Consider the following 22,833-nt stretch of genomic DNA (forward strand, 5'->3'; position numbering starts at 1 on the left):
GAAGATTCACAGGCATAGGGGAGCCTGGTGGGCTGCCATCTCTGGGATCGCACAGAGTCAGACACAACTGTAGCAACTTAGCAGCAGCAGCAGAAGATTCACTGCTTGGTTATGTTGAGAGCATTTAGATAATACTATTAAATAATTACCAAGTGAAAAATATTATTAAATATACACTATAGCAGTGTTGCTGGTGTATGTTTTTAGCTGAATCAATGACAGCAAATGGGCCATTGCAGGCCATTGGAAGAGAGAACCAGGTCTTGATTTCATGGTGTTATCATGGGGCTTTGTGCATGTGTGCTAAGCCTCTTCAGTCATATCTGACTCTCTGTGATCCCAGGGACCGTAGCTGCCAGGCTCCTCTGTCCACGGGATTCTCCAGGCAAGAATACTGGAGTGGATTGCCATGCCTTCCTCCATGGGATCTTCCTGACCCAGGGATCGAACCCGCATCTCTTAAGTCTCCTGCATTGGCAGGCGGGTTTTTTACCACTAGCACTGCCTTGGAAGCCCAACATAGAGCTGCTGCTAAGTCACTTCAGTCGTGTCTGACTCTGTGTGACCCCACAGACAGCAGCCCACCAGGCTCCCCCATCCCTGGGATTCTCCAGGCATGAAAATAGCAAGCTGACTTAGAGACTGGCCAGAACAAATTCATTTTACAGATGAGAAAACTGAGTCTCAGGGAGAGACGTATAGTTGTATAAGGACGCACAGGTAACAAGGGATTAAAATGAAGCCTCCCCACCACCCCTGCCCCACTCCCACCTGCCAATCTTCTGACCCTTCGACTTAGTGATTTCTGTGGGAGGTTATCCAAACTATTACTCAGCCATTGTACTAACCTTTGTGATTCGGCTGATTGCTTTATCATTTAACACCCCTTTAGACTGAAAACTGAATCATGAGCCACGTCTACACGGCTACGGAGTGTGCGTTTAGGTTCGACAAGTAATGGGGACCTACGTGGAGAACCAACTCATTTTCAATCTGGGCCTCTATGACACTTCTTGGTTTAGAAGTTCCTTGAGGACAAAATTTCTGTATCTACAGCACAAAGCACAGAACCTGGACCATACTGTCTATTCAATAAATGTGGGTCAAATGTGTGATTTGACCCCAGTGGCATTTTTTTTTTTTTTTTTTGAATTATAGTCTTTGTTTAAAACGTAAATCACCTGTGATGGATTCATCAGGTCTCTACTGGGCCCACATGTAGGCACTTACTAAGCATCACATGGTTCTCATTCTTTTCTTAAGACACAGCAGAGAGGGCTGTCAGCTGACAAAGGCACGATGAAATGAGTGCTGGAAAACCCTTGGTCTGAATGTGACCTCTTGCTGGAATGCCAAAAATACAAACTTGCCAAGTCTCCTGGCCCAGTGACCTCCATATACAAAGGTCTTTTCTTTCTAGAAACAAACCTTTTTCTTCTGGTTTCTGATCTGACACACATACCCTCACAAACTCAAACACACACACACACAATCCCTACAAAAGTGTAAGTCTACGCGGTGTATGTAGTATGTCTTTTTTTTTTTTTTTTTTCTGTATAGACCCTTTGCCATATATTTGAAATGTAAAATCTTTCTTCTTAAAGGCTGCCTTATTGTACTATGAAAACCCCGGACAAGCAGATTATTGAATTACCCATGACTTTGCCCTTCATCTGATTATTTCTCTGAAAGGGATCATAAGACATCCTGAAAAAGCCCAGAGGCCTTCAGAGTTCCAAATGATCACAGAGGGCCTTTTTCCCCTGTCTTCTTGAAATGTCATGGCCACCCTGATCAGTATCAAAGGAAATCTCTGTATGCATAAGGATCTAAAACAACAAAATACAGAAATAAAAGAAATTTAGAACTCATTTCGGAAAAATGAAAGTTCATCTGTGGGCTTTGGGTTATATGAGGAGTGTTATACCACTCTCTTTCATTGACTAGATGACTGTGGGGAGTTTTTTTTAAATGCTGGTATAACCCAAGTGACGGATATTTTAGGACGGTCATGTGGCTCTGATAAAGTGCTCTTCTTTCCAGGGATACGTGCTTGAGGACACAGGCTCACACACTAGGTGAGGCAGCCTTGACCTTCATGTGTTTTCATTAAGTGTGTATGGATCAGTTCCTCTTACAATCCGCAGTTCTAATGCCAGTGTGAACATGACCTACGAAAGAATTTGGTAACTTGAATTAAAACTCACCGTCACAAAACCTTGAACGGAAATGTTAAGTGTCCTTAGAGGTATATTGACCTACAGGCACATGCCAGTTTCAGCATTTTTTTTTTTTGAAAGAGAAGTTGGCTTTTTCAATACACACTTGACTTTGTTATAATTTCTGAAACTTTATAAAACTCTGAACACGAAGAAGTTCCCAAATCACAATAAAATAACTCTGCCTGGTCATACACTTCTGGAGTTTGGGGTTCAGAAAACATAAACCCAGTCTTCAGTATCTCCCATCTTCAGCAATTACTTGTGGACAGAGTTACAAGCAATAGGATTTTTTCCATATTTGTTGATCAGCTCAAATTCCTGTAATGTTCTTTCATAAACTCTGGTCTAGAACTCTGATTTCACTACCTTTGTCATATTGTCTTTTATAATTTTTTAACATGCTGGAGAAAGGGAGGGAAAGCTCAAGTACCAGCTAGTTGCAAGGGACTGTGCTGGGTGCTCTGCATACATCAGTTCTTTTCATCCATGTAACAGCCCTGTGAGGTACATATTATTACTTCTGTTTTGCAGATGAGGAAGGCTAAACTTATTGTGTTTAAGAAACTTGCTAATATTCATTTAGAAAATTAAGAATCAGAACAAAACTGATTCTAGCTGATTGGTCTAAATAAGACCAATCCATTTATTTATTTATGTATTTATGGGCTTCCCTTGTAGCTCAGCTGGTAAAGAATCTACCTCCAGTGTGGGAGACCTGGGTTCATTGGGAAGATCCCCTGGAGAAGGGAAAGGCTACCCACTCCAGTATTCTGGCCTGGAGAATTCCATGGACTGTATAATCCATGGGATCGCAAAGAGTCGGACATGACTGAGCCACTTTCACAACAACAACAATGTATTTATATGTCAGAAGGTTTTCCTTATCCAATAGATTGCAGACTAGTTAAGGGTTTAGGTCATCTAGTTCACTGTCGTATTCCTAGCATGTAGCTCAGAAACTGGCATCGATGGATAAACATGTGTTCTGTTCAGTTGAGTTGAATGGGACACTTCTGGTACATAAACCCAGGGGAGAGATAGTACAAGACTATGGTTTAGCAACTGAGGGTATTCATTGTTGGTAAATGACTATGAGCTTTGGATTCGAAAAGCTCAACTTTGGATTGTAACTTCTTAAGCCTGCATCTATATAATTTGAAGAAGTTACTTAGCCTCTCTTGGTCTTACTTTAAAATGGGAATATTAGTTGTACCTTCATGATTATTTATGGAAATCATATTTCTGATGGTTAGTGAATGTCCTATTATCCTTAATAGGAGTTGACTGCGGATGCCTTTGTAACATGCTAATCTAATTAGTACTAATTGTCCCACTAAAATGTAAACTCCATGATGGGAGGTATTTTCACGTTTTAATCATTGTATTCCAAATATTTAGGACAGTACTGTCCAATAGAGCATCCTATGATAATGAAAATGTTCTCTATTGGTGCGTCTAATACTGTAGCCACAACCACATATGGCTATTGAACACTTGAAATGTGATTGAGGAACTGAATTTTAAATTTTGTTTCATTTTAATTAAACCAAGGTAGGCATATGTGCTAGGGGTATACTGTATTAGCACAGTCCTGGAGTGTTACATGGTCCAAGGATATTTCAATAATTACTTATTACATGAATGAATCCCCTTGGGATTAAAAAAAAAAAAAAACCCTAAACAAGAGTATCCTGGTCGTGTATTTAGTGCATTTTTTTTATAGATAAGCAATGAAACACTTTACGGAGTGATCTGCTCATTCTGGAAGCCTTGTTAGGGTCCAATGTATGATTCAGTTTACAACAGAAATGAATTTTTGATTTCTGTTTCTTTTTGGTGATAGGTCAAGAAAGATTTGGAAACATGACACGGGTCTATTACCGAGAAGCTATGGGCGCATTTATTGTCTTCGATGTCACCAGGCCAGCTACATTTGAAGCAGTGACAAAGTGGAAGAACGACTTGGACTCAAAGTTAAGTCTCCCTAACGGCAAACCAGTTTCAGTGGTTTTGTTGGCCAACAAATGTGACCAGGGGAAGGATGTGCTCCTGAACAATGGCCTCAAGATGGACCAGTTCTGCAAGGAGCATGGTTTCGTGGGATGGTTTGAAACATCGGCAAAGGTAATGTGACCTTAAAGGATAAACTTATTGTAGGCAGGATTCACAAAGAAAATGGCATATAATCATCATCATTATTACCATAATGATAGTATATGTTTGTTTAGTGATTTGTAGTTCTCAAACTGCTTTAAGCTCTTTCTCATTTCAAGGGGATGGGTGCAACTGTGACCCACAATTTAAGGTGTTTGTGGCTAAGGCAGCAAAGCAACCTGTATGTGATCACACTGACAGTATTCAATAACTGTGTTCATGTGTGGAGTGCTTATGATATGTCATGGGATTTTTGTGTTTTCTCATTTAGGCCTCACAATAGCCCTCGTAGGTAAGAATGATTTTAGTCAATGAAAGAAACAAGCTTCACCTTCAGTGTCAGTGCTTTACTCAAGTATTAGTTGACTCCATCAACACTTAATATGTTTCACTGTGTATCAGGAACTGTGTTTTGCCCTAGAAATGAAAAGATGGCCAAAGCACAGAACAAGCACATTGGGAATGTTGGAACAGTGGGCAGAGAGTGAGTGGATGGCAAATACACCTGTAAGGAACATAGTGTGGCTTGGCACTGCTCACCCTCCTGGTGGCAGCCAGTAGCAGGAAGTGCGGGCAGAGTCAGGGCTGGAAGACGCAGAATCCAGTGTGAGCTGGTGAGAGGCTGACACTCCCCTCTGTGCCCCACGCTGTTATCTAACGTATCAGGGGCACAACATTTACTCTGCTCCCTTTCTCTCTGTGTCAGTATCAGAGAGAAAGATAGCTTCGTCATAGATTTTGAAAAAAAATTTAAAAATCATAAATTAAAAGTAAATGGTTTAATATGTTTTTCTGATATTCTCTATGTGCATATATATATATGTATGTTTTCTATTACTAAGATTGCATTCCGCATAGTTGTAAATCACAATTTTTCTACTTATTTATTTGTGGAATACACATATTGTATACTTGTGGAGCACAGGCACTGTGCTAATTGTTTGGGATTCATCTTTGAGTAAGATAGGCATTGTCTCTGTACTGAGGGAAATTAACACCTAGGCCTTGCTGTGAACCTTTGAGCGCACGGTTTGGAACTACAGCTTGAATGGACATCATTTAAATAGGCTTAAAGAAAGAAAGTGAAGTCACTCAATTGTGTCCAACTCTTTGCGACCCCATGGACTGTAACCCACCAGGTTCCTCCGTCCATGGGGTTTTCCAGGCAAGAATGCTGGAGTGGGTTGCCGCTTCCTTCTCCAGGGGATCTTCCCGACGCGGGGATTGAACCAAGGTCTCCCGCGTGGCAGGCAGAAGTTTTACCGTCTGAGCCACTAGGAAATAGGCTGAGTAGGAGCTTCTGAAGGATCTTATACCAGAGCGTAGAGTGGCCAGATTTGTCCTTGGGGACTCTGGAAAGGCAGATCGACATGGTAGTTATTGCATTCTTACGAGAAAACGACAAAGCCTTGAGCTAAGGTAATGGCTGTAGAGATTACAGAGAAAAACCTGATGTGAGACTATCACTACAGTGAAAACTTGAGCAGGAAGACTGAACTGCTCGGGGTGGGAGGCGCCGGGGCAGGAGGCGGTGATGCCTCTTATCTGACCTCTTGGTTCAGTCTTTGGGGGCGGGTCTCAGTGCCCGCCTTCTCCCAGGGCTGCCTCTAAGTTGGCCTTATGTTTAGAAAGTTTTACTTCTTGGTTCCTTGTTTTCCTTCTTGAGGCCTCAGCATGCTTGTACGTGCTTCCCCCTTTTTCCTTTTAAAACCCTTTGTTTTCCTTATTATTTTTGAGGATTTTTTCCTTAGATTTGGGACACAGTACCTGTTTTCTATTTCCTGGCTCCCATTGAACCATGTCTGTTTGTTTCAAGAATTTACTGTTGTAAAGATACATCAGCCAAGTAGTACTCGCGGATGTGATTAAGTGAACATTTAAGAAACACTATCCCCTCCTCCCTCCCCACCTGCCCACCATCCCCCACACCAAGTGGCTCATGGAATCTCGGTTCCCTGACCAGGGATCGAACCTGTGCCACATGCATTGGAAGCAGAGTCTTAACTGCTGGACCGCCATGGAAGTCCCAGAAATAGGACATTTTTAATAGTCTGGTTATTGGGTGTTAGTCTGGCTTTTAAAAAAATCCAAAATGTGGGTGAATACATCCATTTACCCATTCCTTAGCCCCATACTCAACTTCATTCCACAGATTTTGAATATTCTTTCAAATTCCTTTCTTTCCCAAGAGTCTCCAGCCCAGAAGCCTCTAGGCACAAGGGTAGAAGACCAAAGTTTTGGAGAACTCCTTTTCTCAATTAATTACCTTACACCTGGAGGGCAGTCTATATCGAATGACTCATATTATATAAGGATATATTTAGATCCATCATTCTTTCATTCAGCCAATGTTATGGAATGCCTGTTATATACCAGGCACTGGGAACAGAGAAATTTATGAAACAGGATCCTGACTTCATGTATAACAATAACAACAAAAGCTAAGTAAAAATATATGGATATATCCAATATATATTGGACAGCCAATAAGTACCAACAGAAAAATAAGAGAAAAGGAAGGAAGAGGCCTGTGAATTTGTGGGGAGGGCTGAAATGTCTTGTGGGACAAGGACTTTCTTTCACTTCACGCTGACATTCCTTGCTCAATGATTGCAGTGTCAAACTCTACTTAAGGGCATGATGTTAATTAACTTCAGGCCTGGCTGACCCACATGCACTTCAATGCTGGATTTCTAATCCTCCAAATCCCCGAAAGTGTAAACTTTGAAGAGAAGCTTTGTACAGAGAGAGGGCGGAGGGAGTTTTCCAAGGCTAAAGGGCATTGAACGGCTAATATGACCAAGAGGGTACAAGGCCTCACTGTAGAAGGCAGAACCTACACCTCTCTTCCCTCCAAGCATACTGCGGTTGAAATTGTCCTTCCGGATGTCCTGATAATGAAAATGGTTTCCCAGAGCCGGGCTGGTTTTCAAAGCTGACACGAGGTGTGCAGGAACAATCCTGCATCCTTGATTAGTCAAATTGTTCCCAAAGTCTTTTTATTTTTAAGATCTCTGATAAAGCTCTGCTTCCTTTCTGAGGATAGTATTTCAGCATTTACAAAACAGAGGCCCAGCTCAGACTGTCTGCCTGAAGCTAAGATGGCAGCATTTGGAGGCAGCCACCAATTCATTCTTTGATTACCTTCGGGCCCGGGGAACATTTCCCATAAAGATCTTTGTCTTAGAAAAGTGTCTCTCCTAACAACTTGAGTCCTCTTGGGTCACATCAGTATCAGTCTGGTGATAAACATCTGATTTTCTTTTTTTTAGTGTTTCCAAAACTTCTAATGAGCTAACGTCCACAGCCTCTGGCTTTGTTCTCCCGGCGCCTCTTGCACAAATCCTGTGGGTATCATCAGCAGTTTGGCCATGCCCGAAGCTGAAAGTAGCAGGATGTTAGAGGAGCTTGTTCTTTAGACAAGCCTCCTTTCTGCTGCTGACCCCACTGCCAAAGTAAATTTGACCTCTTGCTCTTTAATCTTCTCAAGAAACTTTCTGCAAGAATTTTCAGGCCGTGTGCTGTTGCTGGAATAAGCATGGTACCCTCTGGCTGTGAATTAAGAGAGGGGAAAAAAAAAATTAAAAGTAAATGTTTGCTAGCATCTTTGGTTTTTCACATCATCTCTTCAAATACCAAAAGCAAAGGAAGGAAAAGAAAAGCAGTCTCCTAAGTCAGGTTTTCTTTAGTTTTCAGCCTTTGCATTATCTTCTTTTCTTAGCCATGTTTAGTTGAATTCTGCCTGGGGATTCACTACAGCCAGGTAACATATAACTGGGGTGAGCATATGTCCCATTTTCTGGAACCTTCCTGATTTATGCTTAGGATCCTAGCACAATTATTTTTAACACCTCCGTTTCTGGTCTGTAATTTAATTTAATTGGTCAACCTGTAGGTCAGGAACTCTGATGCATCGCACTGTCCACATCATACCTTATCTCTAATAATGGCTCTTATGCATTTTTGTGTCCAAGCCCGGTATTTATAATATGCTTTGGTAGATTTGTCTATTTAGAATGAGGGCCCTGGCCTGCTCTTGCTAGAGCATTCCCAAGACTGAGAATCCTATCTTTTGAGCCCATATCAATGGCTGATGGAGCCCCCTGACCTTCTGCTCCATTTACCTGGTGCCTTCTTGATGCTTTTTGCCTGAATCTCCAAAGCTACTTCCTTTGGATTCACGCTATGGCCGGATCCAATTACCTTTCAGAGTTTCTATGAGATTAAGCAACCCAGGGGTCCCTGGATGTTTTATGTCTGATCTCACCGCACACACATCCCACCTTGTCTCAATCGCTTGTTCCCATAGCCCATCTGCCCTTGTGGGTGTCATCATCTGTAGCTTACTCTGATGCTCACAAAAGCTGCACTCAGAAGAAGGGTCTGTTTCTGCATCTCAGTCCTTCCCAGGCTGCTCCATCTTACTCTTATGCTGTAGTGGTTCCCGTGAGGTTGTGTTCAGAAGCAGGACACCAGGAAAATGCCATGTAGATGGGAAAGAATGGGGCGGGTGGGATCTCCCCGAGTGGCCACAAGAACAATCTCAGAAAGAACTGCAGTGTCTTCTGTTCATGCAGCCTCCACGGTATGCTCTACTTCTGGCAGATTTCCTTGTCTGTTTCTATACAATTTATAGTGACCTTTAGGCCCACCCTCGATCTCAGAATATTCTAAGATCAATGGGTACCCTAGAAGAAACTTTCTGACATTAAACTCGATTGAATTTTAGTCTCTTCCCTACAACTAAAAAGCAAGATGTTGATGTGTGGCCTGCTAAGGGAAGGAATATACCCAGTAGTATTCTCTATAAGACATTAGTAGCTTTTAGGGGGAGGAGAAGACTCTTGAGAGTCCTTTGGACTGAAGGGAGATCCAACCAGTCCATTCTAAAGTAGATCAGCCCTGAGTGTTCTTTGGAAGGACTGATGCTAAAGCTGAAACTCCAATACTTTGGCCACCTAATGCGAAGAGCCTACTTATTGGAAAAGACCCTGATACTGGGAAAGATTGAAGGCAGGAGGAGAAGGGAGCAACAGAGGATGAAATGGTTGGATGGTATCACAAACCCAATGGACAAGAGTTTGAACAAACTCTGGGTAATGGTGAAGGACAGGGAAGCATGGCGTTCTGCAGTTCATGGGGTCACAAAAAGTCAGACACAACTTAGCAACTGAACAACAAATAGGGGTTTCATGGTGCAGTGAAACACCTATTTTTCATGTGTTTTGGGTTTCCGGTAACTGTTGAAAACGCATTTGTTATCTTTAGGGAGCTTCTCGCCAGGGAAGGCTCACCTCCCCAGGGAGAGCCCATAAAACTTTCTTCTTTTGCTTTCTTTGCAGCTAGAAAACAGACATATGACCTAGATTCCACCTACAGACTGATTCATAAGTGAGCAACTAGAGGATGAAGGGACAATGCAGAACCCGTTTTTTGCCCCCTCTGTGAAGGGTGGTGGCAGAACAGACTTCCATTCTTGGGAGAGAGTGTGGTTTGCTGAGTCCTATGCTGGATGCAGAATCAAGATCCGGCCCCAGGAACAACTGCATTCAAGTTGAGTTCCTCAGAGCTTTGCAGATGACAGGACCTAGTGTTCAGTGGTGGTTGGTAGCTGTGTTCTCGTCACACTTGTTCTATATGGGATCTGAGTTTCTGGAAGCTTAGGCTAAATCTGGTTTTTCTAGACTACTTTTCTGTAGGCTACTGAGTAATTCTGCAAGCAACCTAACATGCCTTGAATAAATGATTTCATGTTTAGCTAGCACTGGCTTCTGAGTCTTATGACTGAAAATTCAAATTAATATACATGATCAGATGGATTTGAGAAAACCAACTTCACTGTCCCCTTTGCTGTTGGAATTCTCAGGCCTTTGATATCTTAGGCACATGCTGAATCTCTAGTAATAACAATGTCTAGGTTCTTCCTGTTTGCTGAATGTTAACTTTGTGTAGAAATTTTTATGTGTATGAACTCATTCAATCCCGGCATGATCCTATAGAGTAAGTAATAATGTTATTACAATTAAAAAAAAGTTGAGATGAAACCTAGGCAATTTCCCTAAAGCTATATAGTTATTACCTTACTTCTTTGATTCTAACAGACACTTTTTGTTTCTTCTTAGATTAAGATTTCAAAATCAAGATATGTCTCTAATTAGTGTGGATTTCTAAAACGATAGTGTGTCACACTTGTAGTGGTATTTTTTTGTATTATCTCCTCCAAAGTACACTCTCTCAGGCATCAGTTTGTAAATTATTTTTGGCCACATAGAACACTGACAAACTAATAGAACACTTTACGGAGAAGGCAACGGCACCTCACTCCAGTACTCTTGCCTGGAGAATCCCATGGACAGAGGAGCCTGGTGGGCTGCAGTCCATGGGGTCGCTACGGGTCAGACACAACTGAGCGACTTCCCTTTCACTTTTCACTTTCATGCACCGGAGAAAGAAATGGCAACCCACTCCAGTGTTCTTGCCTGGAGAATCCCAGGGACAGGGGAGCCTGGTGGGCTGCCGTCTATGGGGTCACACAGAGTCGGACACGACTGAAGTGACTTAGCAGAACACTTTAAGGAAATGCTGTGAAAGGGAAAGACTGAAGGCAAAAGGAGAAGAGGGCAGCAGAGAATGAGGTGGTTGGATAGCATCACCGACTCAACGGACATGGATCTGAGCAAACTCCGGGAGATAGTGCGGATGGCGGAGCCTAGCATGCTGTAGTCCATGCGGTCGGAGAGTCAGACACAGCTGAGCAACAACAGTAAGGAAATGCTGGCCTAGAATTCTCTTGTAAAGGGAGTGTTTTCTGTATTTCCTCCTATTGTTTTAAAACTGTTTTGAATTTGTTACAATATTGCTTCTGTTTTACCTTTTGGTTTTTTGACCCTGAGTCATGTGGAATCTTAGCTCCCTGACCAGGGATCAAAGCCTCACCTCCTGCATTGGAAGGCCAACTCATAACCACTGGACTGCCAGGGAAATCCCTGTATTTAGTTGTTTAGTAAGCTTTTATTCATTATCATTATTATTTTTTAATTGCTCTGAAAGCTGAAATAAGCAGCAGTTAAGTGGCTCGTTTTCTAGAAACTGCTTGAAGGGTAGGATCACACATCATTTATTTTTATAGGCTTTTAGAAAATATGTAATTAGAAATACAATGCATTTATACAAACCGGAAATGCATTGCTGAGCTTGGGTATGGGTAGATGGTTATTCTAATTCATTTTTTAATGAATTGAGTATAGGACATTATTCTTAAAAAATCCTTTTATTTTTCAATCGAGGAGTAAGCCATGGCTTACTCCCAAATTTTAAATGTCAATCCATGAAAAAATTCTTAATAGTCACTGGTGCATTCATTGATTCAACACAATTTATATCGAATGACTGTTTAAGTCTGTGCTGTGAACAATGTATATTAAACCTTTTCTGGGCTCAGAGCATGCTTTTAGTTTCCTGTTCCTAAAATGTCAGAATTCGCTATGGGAAGTAGATATGCCACATTTTAGGCATCTGTCTCCAAAGACTATGTGGAGTTGTAGGCTGTGCCTCCCCTGACTCGGTTGGGGTACAACATGTTTAACCTGGCATTTTTAACCAATCTTCTTAAAGCTGGTTGTCCTTAGGAACATAAAAGGGCAGGCCCAATCTGAAAATCCAAAACTAGAGCAAAGTTAGAAGGTATCTACAGGTATTTACAGGAAATGGTGCCAATGGTTAAGAGTCATGATCATTTCATACAGTGACCACTAGTCTGTGGTACAACTGTTTGCATCATCATTTCTGACAGATTCTTAATGCCCTGCATGAAAAATGGAATCATTGCTTGAAACTGAGAGTAGCTTAAGTATGAGTCTCAAATTCAAGCAACTCATCTGTTTAGGAGTCAGTATAAATTAAGAATAACATTTTAATTTTTAACTTTAGCTAATTAATTCTCCAGAGGTTTTCTAGGTCTATGCTAATTATTTGCTAGGTAATATGGGAAGAAGCACAACCTGGAATCAAGATTGCCGGGAGAAATATCAATATCCTCAGATATGCAGATGACACCACCCTTATGGCAGAAAGTAAAGAGGAACTAAAAAGCCTATTGAAAGTGAAAGAGGAGAGTGAAAAATTGGCTTAAAGCTCAACATTCAGAAAACTAAGATCAGGGCATCTGGTCCTATCACTTCATGGCAAATAGATGGAGAAACAGTGGAAACAGTGGCTGGCTTTATTTTTCTGGGCTCCAAAATCACTGCAGATGGTGATTGCAGCCATGAAATTAAAAGATGCTTACTCCTTGAAAGGAAAGTTATGACCAACCTAGATAGCATTTTAAAAAGCAGAGACATTACTTTGCCAACAAAGGTCCATCTAGTCAAGGCTATGGTTTTTCCAGTGGTCATATATGGATGTGAGAGTTGGACTGTGAAGAAAGCTGAGCACCAAAGAATTGATGCTTTTGAACTGTGGTGTTGGAGAAGACTCTTGAGAGTCCCTTGGACTGCAAAGGAGATCAGTCCTGGTGTTCACTGGAATGACTGATGCTGAAGCTGAAACTCTAATACTTTGGCCACCTGATGCAAAGAGTTGATTCATTGGAAAAGACCCTGATGCTGGGAGGGGTTGGGGGCAGGAGGAGAAGGGGACGACAGAGGATGAGATGGCTGGATGGCATCACGGACTCGATGGACATGAGTTTGCGTGAACTCCGGGAGTTGGTGATGGACAGGGAGGCCTGGCGTGCTGCGATTCATGGGGTCGCAAAGAGTCGGACACGACTGAGCGACTGAACTGAACTGATGGGCTCCAACGATGACTAAGCCATTGTAGGAAAATACAGACAGACCCTCAGCGGGTATTACCGCAGTTGGGTGTGCGGGAGGCAAGGAGCTGCGATTGCCATCTTCTCCTGCAGGGTTCGCGTTTGTATCACCCACGGTGCAGGTCCTTCCTGTCTCATGCCTAGACAATTGTTATAGACTCCAGACCTGGCTTGAGGTAGACTAGACAGCATGATGCAAAAAATTCAGCCTATCCAAGGAATCACTTTGATGTTTTCATAGTCCAGTTCAAGAATCTTTTGTAGAGTGTACTTCTTGATTCAAATTTAGACATCTGAAAGCAGAGGTCAGCGGCTATGACCTGCGGGCCAAACGTGGCTGCCCCTCTATAGTAAATGAAGGGTTAGCAGAGCACAGCCATGCTCATTGGTGCACATGTTATCTGTGGCTGCTTTTCTACTACAAGTGCAGAGTTGAGTAGTTGCAACAGCAGCCTTGTGGCTTTCAAAGCCTGAACTATTTATCATCTGATCTGACCCTCTACTCATTATGTCTTACAACAGCAACTGCTTCTCTTTTGTGCTTGTGGCTTTACATGTAATAGCTCATCCTTAAAAGATTCTTGTAAGTCGTTTGATTATTCTTGTTTTATGGATGAAGGGATTAAAGTTTAAATTGGAGAACATAAATGACTTGCTAAAGATCTCACAGTTGGGAGGTTGTAAAGTTGGGATTTCAAGCCAGATGTGCTAATTGTACACACAGCCACCACCCTGCACTATCTTATAGCCTTTTCCAATCTAGCCTTATTATATAATAACTGTTTATGGAGCAACTGATACTTGGTTGGCTAGAGACTGGGATTGATCAATAAATATCGCATTGGCCAATAAATATCGCATTGGCCAAAAAAATTCATTTGGGTTTTCCCATCGTGTCTTATAGACATCCTAGAGTGCACCGTACACACCCTCAAACACACTTCCCGAAAGAATGATTTGGCCCCAAATTTCAATAGTCCTGAGCCTGAGAAACCTCATAGATCATGCTTTATATTAGAATTTTCTAAACCCTCTAAGGAAAAGGTACTAATTGAATACAAGTTCCTGCTGGTTGGCAGTTTTCTCTTAAGGAAAATCAAGTAGGGTGGACTTTTGAGTTTTGTCTGTTTACCAGGTATGTAACTATATTAAAAAAGTTATAATTCTTGACCAATGGTATCAGTTGTTAGATTGTGGGATTGTGGGTGATCTTGTTTTCTGGTTTTCATCTTTTAGTGTGATTATGTTGTTTTTACAATGACAAAGATAAATTTATAAATAAAGATATAATAAAATAAAAAAAAAGAAACTGTTGAGGCTTCTGTAGCCTTTTAAGGATTCTCTGCCTGAGGAGCTGATGCTAAGGGACATAGTCCGACTCATGGTGGAGTTTTGCTTTCTCTGTTTGCCACCCACCTACTACTTTAATATCTGAATTTTAATATTCCCAGTATTCATCTCCCTGCTTTTTCATGCAGCTCCTTCTGCTTCAGATATCCTTCTCTGGTCTTTAGCTTAGGTAATTCCTGACTTTCCACATCATTGTTCTCTTCCTACCCACACCGTACAGCCTCTACAGATGTTTCCTTAAGGGACTCCATCTCTGCCGCCTATGCGTCTGCTGCTGGGTGGTGGCCCTCTGCTGGGCCAGCTCACCCTGGCAGGCTCAGCCCTCCCTCCAGATGATGGGTGTTGCTTACAGGCTGAGGCAGGCTACGAGTCTCTGAGAGACCATGTCTCTCTGAGCCCAGAAAATCCACCTTTTCCTCTGCTGGATCCAGGCTGTAGGATCACTGTGGATTTTTGAACCTGGGAAAAGACTCTGAGAAGCACAGAGAGGTACTAAGGCAGAGTATGGTGAGTGTGGGCATGGAGGCCATGTAGATGGGGGTCAGGCTCTCGCCTTGGACCCAAAGTTATGTGGTTTGGGGCCAAACACTTAATCATGCTGAGCCTCTATTTCTCATATGAAAAATGGAGCTGTCATAAAAATCAATGATAGTAAGTACAAAATGTCTGGAAGATTAGTATGCAATAAATGGCTGGTCTCTCTCTTAAAAAAATACACGTATGTACAAAAATTGCTCCCAGTTTCAGAGGCTTCCCAGGCAATCCTGCCCACTGAGTCACAGATGCTTGTTCTAGAAGCAGCCCATGGCACCTTCAATTGCTTAATTCCTTTCCAATTATATCTTTAGAAAAATGTGTTAGGATTAGGGGACTCCTGGAGAAAAAATTCTATTCAGCTGGGGCAGGAATTTTATGTTGGGGTAGAGTATCAGACCCAGAAAGGGAACAGGGAGCCTTGTCAAACAAAACTCTCTCCTCGGATTTTTGCACAACCCCTCTGTTGATGGTTTGTTACTGTCCACTCATCCCCTTTGAGAATCTTTGCGTGTACTGAGAGATGTTGCCCCTGGGAGTGTGTTGCCTTCCTTCATGGTGTGGAAGCAGGACCTGGAAGCTGGCAAATGATGTGCTTAATTAGAGGAAGAGTGGAGACTGAAGAAAGGATGTATCAGCTCTGTTCTAAAGGACAGTAGAAGAGTTCAGAACAACTCGATGGGTTTCCTGGTGCCAAGACAGGGCATCAAAATTCGAGGCAGGGAAAATCTGAAATCTTTGTAAGATTTCCATGTTTTCACTTTTAAAAATCGTATCCTATCTGTCCATCATAATGATTTCTGTAAAAATCTTTTAAAGGAAAAAGGCCTATCTTTCAGGATTTCCAGGAGGAAGGATATTCCTGAGGTTCTATCCTGTCTGGAACTTAATCTGCATCAGAGGCAAAGGGTATGGAAAAGTGTAGGTGAAGGAGGATGGGAAAAGCAAGTAGAATCCAGTGCCTTTGGGAATGAAAATGTTGCCTGGGTGCAGACCATGACAGATATGTCCTATTTGGTCTCTGATTTTCAGTAGTAAACCATGGTTGCCGTTCCCAGACTCAAAGAATGATTAAATACCAGACCTAGCTTCTGGAATCAGCATTCTTCCTGGATCTCTACCTCCAGCATGGCTTGCTTCCAAACCTCAGACTTCCAGGTCCCTCTGGATCTCTGCTTAGATCTCACCTCTATGACTCTTCAAATCCAACATGCTGGAAACGGAATTTATTAGCTCTTCTGCAAATTAGATCATCTTCGTGGGAGACCTCACATCCACCCAGACATTTGATCCATACTCCCATAGAATAAGATCCATACTCCCATAAGTAACCAGGTTACTTATCCTTCAGAAAGCCCAAATTCCTGAGCAAAAACGAAAAAAAAAACAAAAAACAAAACCCATAGTGACGCTCTTCTCTGCCTCTCTGAGTCTATCCCTGGCTACTTCCTACCTGTTTATCCCCTAGTGATCCTAAACTGCATCAAGTCCCCTGTTCACATTTTGGAATTCCTGCTTCCTGGAACACGCTTCCTACAGTTAATTCACCTGTCCTCCACTCTTCCTTCAGGACTCAGCTCAAGCATCATCTGCCACTGACTCTCAGGTAGTCTGTCCCCTCTCTTACCACATATGTTAAACTTCTTTCTCTATGGACCTGTCTCCTGCGCTGCGCTTTGAAATTCTCCTGCGCTTTGAAATTACCCATCCAAGTGAACATTGATCACTTGGTCAGTGATTACTTGGTCTGTTTATTGGCTGAAACAGAATTTTTCTGCTGCAGTGCTTTTCAAGCACTTATTCAGAAGATTCTTTTTTCTGTATTATTCTTTCTTCTGCCTGTTGTGGGGATATTTCTGTCCTTAGAGAACCGTGAAGAAGAAGCAGAAAAATTAATTTATTGCTGTATTTCCCAGGAGCATACCACATTATGTAACTCCTTTCATCCAGAAAGCTCCCTAGACACTTTGCACAGCAGGGAGATTGCAGCGTCCCACAGCATGAAGTGGGGGTAGAGACAAAAACTGAAGACGAGGGAGACTGTTCCCCCTAGTGCCTTGGGCCCAAACTAGCAACTGCAGAGTTTTTAGCTTGGTGATTCCACTAACACTACCCAAGAATCTACCAACAGCCTGTGGATTTTATTAGCCAGCATATTCCTTCTTCATACCCCAGAACCAGCATCGAGAAGTTTCCTCCTCATTGAAATTCTCATGTACCTCTCACTGGTTTCAGCTATTGTCATTTGAGCCACACAGACTATTGTATTTGTCTTTTATTTTTTAACTAATAAACAGAGTTGCAGAGAGGTTTTTCAGCGATTTTCATTGAAGAAACGAAGCCTAGACAACAGATCTAGGCTAGAACTCTCTCCAGTGATGTGATTCTTGGATAGAGTCGTATATCAGGAATACCCGAGGAGCTTGCTGAAATATACTGCCGGTGCCTTGGCCCTAATTTCGGAAATATCCGGAGGGGCAGAGGAGGTATGTTTTTGGAAAACAGTCCTTTGGTGATTTTCATATGCACAAGCTGTTTTACACTTGCTCACTCACTCCTTCATTCATTTCTGATATATTCCTTGAAGACCTGTTGTATATCCAGGCACTTTTCTAAGCACTGAGGCCCTGGTGATGAAGGGTACAGTTTCTTCCCATTAAGACGTTCTCAGTCTCCTGGAAGAAAAATCATACAAATGAATAATTACAACATAGTAGGAAGTTCCGTAAATACTAGTGGATTCTACAGGGCTGTGAGAGCACTTGGAGGAGAAGGTGTTACCTCTACCTGCGAATGAGGCAGCTTACTTGATATTTGTTCTGAGTTAGCAAGGATAAGAGAGTCCCCAAAGGAAGAACCAAGGAGACCGCTGGGAGGAGCTTCTTTTTAACACGTCTGTGCAGAGGGGCATAAGGAAGCCACCTTTAGAAATCCCTGGGTGTTTTAAAAAGCAAGGACAGTTTCTCATCTTTTAAAAATATTTTTGCTATTGAAATATACTTGATTTACAATGTTGCACTATTTACAATAGCTAAGACGTGGAAGCAACCTAAAGTGTCCATTGACAGATGAATGGATAAAGAAGATGTGGTGTTTATATACACAATGGAATATTAGTCATAAAAATAATGGAATCCCATTTGCAGCAACATAGATGGACCTAGCCATCATCATGCTAAGTGAAGTAAGTCAAGACAGAGAAAGACAAATATTATCTTTACCGTAAAATATCTAAGTAAGAATGTGTCACTACTGCAGTTACCTAGCTTTATCAGCTGTCAGAGAATTGTCAATATAAGACCATGGAGACTTACTATTAAAAATAATAGTATGACATCCCCTATATGCAGAATCTAAAAAGATACCAATGAACTTATTTATAAAACAGATGCTTAGACTTAGAGAATGAACTTATGATGGCCAGGAGAGAAGGGCAGGGAAGGGGTAGCTAGGGAGTTTGGGGTTGATATGTGCACACTGCTATATCCTCAATATATTGTCAAGTAAAAAAAAAAAGCAGATTAAAAATTAGTATGTTCCCTGTGAATTCTTCTATGTAAAAATAGAAATCTATATATACTTAGAAAATCTGGAAAGTTATACTGCACATTAAACTTTTAAAAATAGCAAGCTTTGGGAAGAATTTAAAATTTCCTATTTTCACCCTTCCGGATTAAAAATAAGCTTTTATAATAAAAAATGGATAACCAACAAGATCTTACTGTATAGCTCAGGGAACTCTCGATGTTATGTAACAACCTAAGTGGGTAAAGAATTTAAGAAAGAATAGATGCATGTATGCATGTATACCTGAATCACTTTGCTATACACTTGAAACTATCACAACATTGTTAATCAGCTACACTCCGGTAGAAAATAAAAAGTTAAGTAATGATAGAGAAATGTAGAAAATAAAGTCCAGCAGGATTTAAGACACTCACCCAAAGGAGTACCAGAGTTAGGATTTAAGCTAGGTCTGATTGATTCTGAATCTACCTGGTGCTTTCTTTCCCACCTCCCTACTCTTAAAAGCGTGGGCAAAGGCTCTGTCTCCTCTCTCTACACCAATGTCAGAAACTTCTGGAAGGGGTTGCTTCCTTGTTGCATGAGGGGTTTGTGGTGGAGACATGTTTGCTTTCCTCCTCTGTGTGTCTCCCCGCTTTTTTTCAGTGTTGCCTTGGTCTGTTCCTGTTTTGTGGTCCTTTCCCTCCTTCAGTGGGTCTTGTGTGCCAGCCTTGGAGGACCCTTAGGTTTGTGAGCAGCAGCGTTGCCCTTCCACGGCCTTGTTTCATCTCTGCTTCGCTGACCAGTGAGGTATTGATTTCTTGGGAGAAACTGCTGGGACAGGGGATGAAGGCAGGGGATTAGTAGTCCATTAGACAGAAGCGGGAAGCAATGGCAGCTGCTTCCCAGTCAGCCTGCTCACTGACCCAACATGCAGGAGTGCTGTTCAAGGGTGAGGTTAGCCTGGGGTGTCCAAGGGTGATCTGAAGGGGTGAGGTTGTTCCTGGAATAATGTAGCAAAGCCACGGACAGAAAGATCGAGAGCTCTAAATCACATCCTTGAACTAAATGAAGCGGAGCCATCTTTTGAGAATAAATTTGCCTGTCACAGGTTGCTTCAAGGGAAGGAAATTCTGCTGAGACCTTTTCTAATTCTTAGGTCACTTTGAATTCTCTAATGTAAGCATGATCTTTGTGAATCGTGAGGCAAGTCATTTAGCTTTCATTTTGGGGGCTCCCGAAATGAAAGAGAGGGGTGGCTGCAGTGGGTGCCTAGCAGTGCTTGTACAGTGTGTTTCTGAAACGTTGTATGTAAATCCCATTTTTACATGCTGCCTCAACGGGCTCATTGTGGCAGGTCTCCCAGGATGAGTCCCTTTGAAAAGGAAGAGTTTCTTGGGAAAGAGAAGTATCATTGTCTGTTTCATGTGGTTATAATGTAGTTCCATGTTGCAGATTTTTGTAAAGAAGGACAGATATGGGCAGTAAATTTAAATTATCAAAGTCTCAAGAGGCCTTGTGTTAGCACAGTAATAGAAACTCATACTCAGATTCCCATTATCACCTCATTGTGTCTTCTACCATTGCATGGAAACCCAGGAAAAATTAGATTTGGAGAGTACCTCAAAATCTTCTTGTCATCTAACTCCTTATTTTACGGTTTCCTTTATTCATTCTTTAGAAAATCTGAGTACCTCTCTTCCATGTGACGGACACTGTTAGGCTGTAGGATTATGCCTGGGCGAAACAGATCAAGTCCTTGTCTTCTGAGAGCCTGTATTGTAGTGTGGCTGCAGGTAATTAAAAGATAAATACGTTTGTCCCATAGAACTAAGAGCTAGAGGGTTCCTTTGTACAGGAAAGGAACCTAGAGCTTGAGTCACATGTATGCATGGGGATTCAGAGAGGAAAGCAGTTTTAGACAGGTGACTAGGGAAGGTTTCACTCAGGTTTTTTTTTTTTTTTAATTAAACATTTGGAAGAGGGCCAGCATGGAGTCGTTTAGATTCCCTGGAGGGGAATGGTCATGGAAGAGGGTTTAGCACGGGCAGAGGTGCCTCTGGAACTGGTAGCTGGGCTTTGCTAGGATGACAGAGATGAAGTAAGAGGTGATGTGTCCAGTCTTTAAAGCATTGTGACAACTTTGGGTTTTGCTCTCAGTGAGATGAGAAGACATCTGCTTTGAGCAGTGCTATGATTTGATTTAGACAGTTGTTCTGGTGGTTATGTTGAGCTTGGACTATAGTAGGAAAGGTTGGAAGCAGGAAATCAGCTAGGACTCTATTGTGTATCTAGGGAAGAAAAATTCTGAAAAATAATCGAACTCTATATGCTTTAAAAAATATATTTTATCTTTTAACTTTTTGGCCACATGTGCAGGAACTTAGTTCCCTAACCAGGGATCAAACCCATGCGCCCTGCAGTGGAACTTTGAAGTGTTAATCATTGGATCACCAAGGAAGTGCCTACATGTATTTTTGACAGGACTAACTGATGATTTGGATAAAGGTTATGAGAGGAAGAGGACGTTTGGGGATGGCTCCACAGATTTTGTTCTGAGCAACTGGAGAAGTCGAGTTGCCACTGTCTGAGCTGGGGGTCCTGAGATGTGGATGGGCCGTAGGGAAAGCTATAAGGACTCAGTTTTGTGTATGTTAAAATCTAGGAGACATCTAAGAGCACCTGTCAAGTAGGTAGTTGTGTATGATTCTGGAGTTCAAGAGAAACATCTAGGCCGTGATAAGAGGACCAAGGACTGATCTCTGGGTATGACCAACATTTTGACAAGAAGATGAGGCCACCGAGAGAGGAAGGGGTAGAGGAACTGTGTATTTCACAGAAGAGCTAAGATTGGAAACAAGTGGACTCTTCTCAGTGCACAATAAGGTTCCATTTAGGTAGCCTGGGTTTTCATCTTCTTTTCCTGTGCTACTCCTCTCAGTAATACAGTGGGAAGATGTTGGACAAGAGAAAAACAAAAAGCAAAACCAGATTGCACAGCATTGGTGCTCTCTCTTTCTCTTTCTAAATCACCAACAATTAGATTTATTCATTGTGTCTCTGCTAGGCGGTGGGTCTGAAAATCAAAGCAGACAAGTAAGATGACTAAATGATGGTCTCCCTCTATGCCAACAACCGTGCACTTTCTTTTAAGTTGCCAGTAGTTCTAACATAGGTCAGAGGTGTCTAGGATATGATTGAAGCATGCCTTCTGCTAGGTTTTTGGCTGGCTGGAGATATTTAAATCTAACTTTAAGAGTAATTATTCAAATTTTTTTCAGATCTTGAAAGGGCCAAAATATTTAGAAACCTTGTAAATTACGTTCATCACATAAATCAAAAGTCTGCTTTTGTTATTTGCCAAGAATATTTAAAATAATGATATTTAACATTTGTATAGTCCTTTAAAATTTAGAATGCTTCCAGCATCTACTTATGTATTTGCTGCTGCTAACTCGCTTCAGTCGTGTCCAACTCTGTGCGACCCCATAGATGGCAGCCCACCAGGCTCCCCCGTCCCTGGGATTCTCCAGGCAAGAACACTGGAGTGGGTTGCCATTTCCTTCTCCAGTGCATGAAAGTGAAAAGTGAAAGTGAAGTTGTTCAGTTGTATCCAACTCTTAGCAACCCCGTAGACTGCAGCCTACCAGGCTCCTCTGTCCATGGGATTTTCCAGGCAAGAGTACTGGAGTGGGGTGCCATTGCCTTCTCCAACTTATGTGTTTGGTTGGCTACAAATCCTCAGCACAAAAAGATTTGTTTCACTCTTTTGTAAGACTTCTCTTTGTTAAACTCCTGCCTGTAGTTGATGTGAAATGGCTTTAAGAACCTTTACCATTCTGGTTTCCCTACCTGGATATTCTCTAATACGTCCATATGCCTTTTTCCTTTTATTAATGTAGTGACCAGATCTGTTGTCAACATACCAGATGTAGAAGCATAGCATAATGAAACTTTAACTTACCTTGCCTAAGTCACATTTCTATTTTAGATAGTAAAATTAGTCCTGTGCTAATTTCTTTTAACAGCCAGATCAAACTGTCGACACATGCTGCACTCTTGGTCATCTAAATGTCCCCACCCTTTTTTTTCTGCAAATAATAGACCATCAAATAAGGTCTTATGCATTTAAGCTATTGATAATTCGAACCAAAGTGTGGTATTTTAGCTATGGGATTTCCCTATAGCTCAGATGGTAAAGAATCTGCCTGCAATGCAGGAGAGCTAGGTTCAGTCCTGGGTCAGGAAGATCCC

The 22,833-nt window shown here is 41.8% G+C and overlaps 1 protein-coding gene across 1 annotated transcript in view; it reads left to right on the forward strand.

The window, feature by feature from the left end:
- RAB38 (RAB38, member RAS oncogene family) overlaps nucleotides 1–22,833 on the forward strand; it is a 63,132-nt gene that overhangs the window by 21,353 nt on the left and 18,946 nt on the right. The window contains exon 2 of the mRNA XM_040256529.1: nucleotides 4,066–4,346. Within this exon, the coding sequence (XP_040112463.1) occupies nucleotides 4,066–4,346 (281 nt within the window). The remainder of the gene's footprint in view (nucleotides 1–4,065; nucleotides 4,347–22,833) is intronic.

Source organism: Oryx dammah, unplaced genomic scaffold, assembly GCF_014754425.2.
Source record: "Oryx dammah isolate SB20612 unplaced genomic scaffold, SCBI_Odam_1.1 HiC_scaffold_15, whole genome shotgun sequence".
Classification (NCBI taxonomy): Eukaryota; Metazoa; Chordata; class Mammalia; order Artiodactyla; family Bovidae; genus Oryx; species Oryx dammah.